Here is a 6,500-nt window from a genome sequence, read left to right as displayed (position 1 = left end):
TATACGTGTATAAATATGATTGTCTTTGTTTCTTTGTATATATGTTTGTTTCTTTGTATATATGTATGTAAATATATATTTATATGTTTGTGCGTATGTGCGTGTTCATTTTTGTTTGTGCGTGTGTGCGTATGTGTGTATATTTTTGTGTTTTTGTGTGTGTGTGTTTTATATGTATATATGTAGGTATATATATATATATATATTCATATATACGCACATATATATATATGAGTGTGTGTGTATTTATGTATTTATGTATTTATATATATTTATATATATGTGTGTGTGTGTGTGTGTGTGTAGTAAAAGGTCACACCTTTCTCTTTCCTTGTTTTTACTAGTTGTCACCCATTTTTTAGTACCTGTATCAACTGCTAAGCTAACTCGCGGACTTCTTCACCTATTTTTCTTCAGGGTGGGTGACGGTCTGATATCTTTGCCAGAATCCGGAGTGACCACGCTTTACGAGAATTTCAGTCGTGCTATCGCCCTTGATCCAAAAGCGGACTGCCTTGGACACTACGATGAATCTAAGAAGGTAATTGAAAGTTCAGCTGCAAACCTGTTACTGCCGTCGTTGATATATCACAAGGTTGTTTTTCTATACTCTAATCTCGGTCATGGTTTTTGTATAACAGGGGTACGTGTGGGAATCGTACGGTGAAGTATGCGACCGTCTTCAGAACTTTGGAAGCGGTCTCATGCATCTTGGCAACAAGGTCAAGAGCAAAGTCGGCATTATGGCCAAGAATATTCCGGAGTGGGTGATTGCTGAGCAGGTATGTTTGAGTCATGTTTTTACTGTTCGCGTATTGTCATATGTATGCCATTGTATATTTAGATACAGGAGGCCAGGCAGACTTAAGTTTGATAACATGGCTAGAGCAAGAAAGAGCTATAGTAATTAATCCTGCGAATTTAGCTGTAGATTTGGGCACTCTATTATAAACTGCTTGAAAGTCGGTTGCGAACCTGCAGGGTTGAAAGTACTGTGTGAATTCATGTATTTATATGCGGTATGGTATGTTGCATTGAAATTCATACTACGATTTTATATTCAATACCACGATTATGTATCTATTCCCAACGTCCGCAATTCTGGGTTAACTGACTCCGTGTTGCGTTGAGAAAACTCTGCAAGTATAGAACGCATTGTTTATATCCGTTTATGGAGGTTTAATCGTCCATATCCTCTTATATAGAGTCAATCTACTGTTTTTCTTTTCGTCACCATAGGCCTGCAATGCTTTTAACTTGGTCTTGGTTCCTCTATATGATACCCTTGGCCCGGAAGCTATGACTTTCATTGTAGGGCAAGTCAAGCTGACCACTGTAATCGGAGACGCTGACGCTATACACGATCTCTTAGAAAGTGCTAAATCTGTGGGTATCGAAATCGTCATTAAGGTGAGTGTTGACAGTTGTGCCTCAGTACCGATACCGATACCGATAAGAATAAGCTGTCCCATGCACATGAAAGATCACCACTGAAAATATTATTGAGGCAGAACGTGTGGGTAGAATCACTGGATCGCGCTGTATTGGGAGCAATCGATTTTTATCTGTATTTGCGATGCATTGTTTAATAGCAAACTCGAGGGATTGTATGCATCCATTCGATTATATCACAAGAAAGTGTCAACTATGCTTGATACAAACACACATCTGCCTCACGTGTGCATGTATGAACATATCGTCTCAAAACCTGGACACGAGTGTATAACTCTTCATAGCTCTACCACAGCTTTCTTGAATACGTACATACGAATATTTTTGGGCTCGTACCTAAGGATACCTATATTTATCGTCACATTTATATATATATATATATATCTTCATGCTTCAGATCATGTCTTTTGTTTTTTTAATTGCTTTGTATGATGTCAACTGTCATCTATGTGCATGTACACTGTAGGCTACCATGATATCTTGTGATTAGGCATCACGTCCGTCCAGTTGCAGATAACCCAATTTGCAAATATATGCATATGAATACTTACTAACTGTATCATTTATAAGTACGCAAAGAACATATATATATTATTATATTATTATATTATGTGTGTGTGTGTGTGTGTGTTTATGTAAGCATATATATATATATATATATGCATATATATATGTGGGTGTGTCTTTGTGTATTTCTGTTTCTGTGTCTATCTCTGTGAGTTTTTATGTATATGCATGTATGTATCTGTTTGTGTATCTATGTGGTGTATGAATATAGATAAATATATAGATATATATGTGTGTGTGTGCGCGTGTGTATATATATATGTGTGTGTGTGTGTGTGTTTATTATATTTTATATATATGTGTATGTATGTATATATATATAGCATAAAAAACATAAGCATCAATATACCATGTGAACAGTATTCAGCATGATATTCATTTGATGTTTTAATGCTGGAGTAGTTGGGGTATCTCGTACTCATACTCCAAATCATGACACAGGTCGGCGAACCCACGGAAAAGGAACGTTCGAAAGCTGATGCTGATGGTATCAAGCTATACAGCGTGCTCGAGGTGGAAGAGATGGGTAATGAATACCCACGGGAACACATCCCCCCAGAGGTGGGCGATCTAGCTACTATCCAGTACACCAGCGGCACTACAGGCAACCCCAAGGGTGTCATGCTGTCCCATGAGTAAGTGTGCTTTTGTAGTAGTAATGTGTATAGTTGTGGTTATGATTCTACTATCACTATCGTGGTGTCAGGTCATGTCGGGCGTGTTGACAATATCACAGAACAGAAACTGTTGGTGTTTTTGGTAGTGATAGATGTGTGTTCCCGTTTTCGTGATCGATGTACGTCCACACAGAATTATGAGCTTGGATGAATTGTCGGGTAATGAGAAGTTGTCTTAGTCGTGTGTATGCCTTGCTATTTGGGCACTAACGCAAGCGCCAACCGGTACAATACACATGGATGAGCGACCTAATAGCTCTGTCAGGACTTGATCCATAGCCCGCTGTGTGAGTTAATATCTGCAGACTTCGTTAACCGCATCTATCACACTGATGGAAACTACCTCGTTCTGAACTTGGCTATAGTTATATGCTATGTAGTATATACACATGGCTTACTATCGAGATGTTGTGCCGTCACAGGAATATGATTGCTGACATGGCTGGCGCTATGAAGATCATCAATGAGGTCGTATCCTTCGATAACGAGGACACCCACATCTCGTATTTGCCATTAGCGCATAGCTTCGAGCGTTTGATACAGAGTATCGTATGGAACGCTGGGGCGAAAGTCGGATTTTACAGAGGAGATACGCGTGTGATTCTGGAGGACATTGCGATGTTGAAGCCTTCATTGTTTATTAGCGTTCCCCGACTGCTCAACCGTGTGTCCGACAAAATTCAGGAGAAGGTGTGTAGCATCGCTTCTGCTCTCGACAGCCAGTTTGAGACGAACCTTTCATATTTCTTTAGTACAAGCCGTGAATTGTGCAATGTTGAATGGGTTTAATATGTACAATGCATGTTGCGGTCTCAAGCTCGTGTCAATAACGCTGCTTGCACGTATCCTGCTATATATTGTTGATCTAAATTTATCTCAACCAATCACACTGACCGTCAAATACTCAACATACTTCCTGCATGACGGTTAGTAAAATATGTTTGGGGGGTTTTTTTGGGGGGTGGGAGTGGTTGCGCTTTCTCTGATATGTCTGTCGTTTTCACGCGCAGGTTAATAATGCGGGCTTTGTGACAGGCTTGGTCTTCAAGATTGCCATGTGGCAGAAGAAACGCATGCTCGCCAAGGGAATCGTTGCCAACGACACCATTTGGGACAAGATAGCCTTTGGTAAGGTTCAGGCTGCACTGGGCGGTAAGGTGCGAGGAATTGTCAGTGGAGCAGCGCCTCTGTCTCCTTCTGTCATGGAGTTTTTGAGGGCAACCATGGGATGTCACGTTGTCGAAGGCTATGGACAGGTATATTATATTAGTTTATTTGTTTATATTAGTTTCTTGTCGCACTCAATCTTGCTTCAAGTTAAGGATTTTGTACGCCATCATGCCCTTCGTTCTGGTATGTGACTAAGTTGGTTTTTCATATTCGGTATTGTATGTTGCGATATGACTCGAACGAATGCATGATGGTGACATATGCTAATCTCAGACCGAGTGTGCCGCTGCCACCAGTGTAACCATTCCTGGAGATCACGATCTCGGCCATGTGGGACCTCCTTTGCCGTGCAATGAGATCAAGTTGATCGATGTACCTGAGATGAACTACTACGCGAAGGACGGTAAGGGCGAGGTTTGCCTTCGTGGCGCAAACATCTTTCTGGGATATTACGAGGACGAAGAGAAAACCAAGGAGGCTAAAACTGACGATGGTTGGTTGTTGACTGGAGACATCGGTATGTGGACTGAGAATGGCTCGCTCAAGATCTTCGACCGCCGGAAGAATATCTTCAAGTTGTCTCAAGGCGAGTACATCGCACCTGAGAAGGTTGAGGAGATTTACACTCGTGCTGCGGGTATCGGCCAGGTGTATGTGCACGGTACATCGTCTGAGTCATGCTGCGTGGCAGTGGTAGTCCCAGAGAAGGAAGACATTTTGGTATGTGTTGTATTACCTATTTATAGACATAGATTATATAAGTCTTCCAAACTAGGCACGTTTCTTTCATTTACTCCCATGACACTTGTTGCGATACATATGGGATTTATTTTTTCTTACCTCTGCTGGTATGTGTTATATTTACTGATACAACTCTGTACTTGACGCACTTTCAGCCCGTTCTGCAAAAGGCCGGCATCGACACTTCAGGCGACTACGGTGACCTTATCCGAAGTGCTGAAGTCAAGAAATATGTGCAAAAAAACATTATCCGAACTTGGCAAAGAAAATGGACTCAAAGGATTTGAGCAGGCGAAAGATGTATTTGTAACGCCGGAACCCTTCAGTGTCGAAAATGGTTTGCTTACACCCACATTCAAGACCAAGCGCCCACAATTGCGCGACTATTTTTCAGAAGAAATCATGAAAATGTACGAAGATATGAAATGAGACCGGTGAACGTTGGTTATGAATTACTATAGAATACTATCGCACAGCTAAATCACGAATACAATTGTCGCGCACAAATTCTACGTGGTAACGGATGCTGAGCGAGGCTAAAATTTTCAATAAAGAATATCGATAATGCAGTTTGTAGTTGACGGACACGGTTATGTTGACTAGTTGTACAATATCTAGTTTCATACTCTGTTGGTCTTGGATCGTACATGCTCTTGCCAATACTATTGCGCCCCTGAAGTAGGACAATTGTCTGGGTTTTTCGAGCGAAAGTGTATATCTGCAAGTCACATCGTGCAAGGTGTATGTTTGGATACTAGTACCAGGAGAACGCTGAATTTTTGTGGTACTTTGACTGACCTTGTCATAAAATAGGAGAAGTGTGTATACGTGTAGACGGTTATAAGCGAATCGGATTGCACATATAAGTCCGATTCTGCCAGTGGTTTACTCATATGTGTGCGAATTCTATATGAGTCAGCTATCCTCATTTTAGCCGGGAGGTGTTTTGTGGAATGTCTGGTGACTCGATTCTTAGCATTTAAATTACCTTGATGTGGACTTCAGTGAGACGAAGTATGGATAAATGATGGAATATATTAAGCTTTAAGGGCTAATTATGGACAAAGTGAGGACAAAAGACTAGACATAAAAGTTCGATAGCGACAATATAAATTCACGAGACCGCTACGAACGATGTATCATGGTGACGACGTTTCAAAGGTTACTACGAATATTGGATACGGTAAGGATGTTTCTTCAGAGGTTACACGTTAACGTATATATTCAATATTGACAGACAGAACCATTTTCAAATGTTGAATTTTGTCTATGATCCGCCAGAATAAAAAGCAAATAATATTTAATATGATAGCTAAGACAGACAACACCGAGCATTCGTGATGAAACAAGTGTTATAACTGTCGCTTGTTAGATTGTGTGTATACACCGAAAGTGTTAGCGATGCTGTATGCCAAATTCGCATACCTTCAATAGCGAGGCTGCTAGCGAAAAGAACATAAACAGACACCGAAAAGGTGCGTCTCTAGAAAATTCATGAAAATATAATTACTTTGTCATTTATATATATCCAATAAAAAAAATCGCGTTCAAGGTAGAATCGAACTACTACCACGCTAATGGTCTACGGATTTGAAGTCCGCACCGGGGACCTCCCACGGATCATGATCGCAAAAATAGATGAAAACTTAAATATATATATTTGACCAAATTTTGGTATGACCATGATTCCAGCAATTTCATCATCTTTATCTGTATCTATAACTATATCTATAATCTATAGCTATAATCTATAGCTATATCTATAATCTATAGCTGTATCTATATCAACATCCATAGCTATATCTATGCCTATATCTATGTCTATTGTCTATGTACATGTCAATGTTTAAAAATATATGTCTATCTATGTATATGTATATGTAAATGTATATG

At 40.0% G+C, this 6,500-nt stretch overlaps 1 protein-coding gene across 2 annotated transcripts in view; it reads left to right on the top strand.

The window, feature by feature from the left end:
• The window catches only part of SARC_06820, a 6,109-nt gene extending 933 nt beyond the window's left edge, over positions 1 to 5,176 (top strand). The window contains exons 2-9 of one of the 2 annotated variants that reach the window (XM_014299266.1): positions 418 to 541; positions 642 to 782; positions 1,240 to 1,410; positions 2,461 to 2,654; positions 3,119 to 3,386; positions 3,707 to 3,952; positions 4,140 to 4,586; positions 4,763 to 5,176. In XM_014299266.1, the coding sequence (XP_014154741.1) occupies positions 418 to 541; positions 642 to 782; positions 1,240 to 1,410; positions 2,461 to 2,654; positions 3,119 to 3,386; positions 3,707 to 3,952; positions 4,140 to 4,586; positions 4,763 to 4,894 (1,723 nt within the window). In that variant the 3' untranslated portion in view covers positions 4,895 to 5,176. Of the gene's footprint in view, positions 1 to 417; positions 542 to 641; positions 783 to 1,239; positions 1,411 to 2,460; positions 2,655 to 3,118; positions 3,387 to 3,706; positions 4,587 to 4,762 lie in introns of both variants that reach the window. The other variant, XM_014299265.1, reaches the window with a different exon arrangement.
• Positions 5,177 to 6,500: the final 1,324 nt, after the last annotated feature.

The sequence above is a fragment of the Sphaeroforma arctica genome (assembly GCF_001186125.1).
Source record: "Sphaeroforma arctica JP610 unplaced genomic scaffold supercont1.505, whole genome shotgun sequence".
NCBI classification, from domain to species: Eukaryota; class Ichthyosporea; order Ichthyophonida; genus Sphaeroforma; species Sphaeroforma arctica.
Note: the sequence above shows the minus strand (reverse complement) of the source record. Positions and strands in the feature narration are given on the sequence as shown.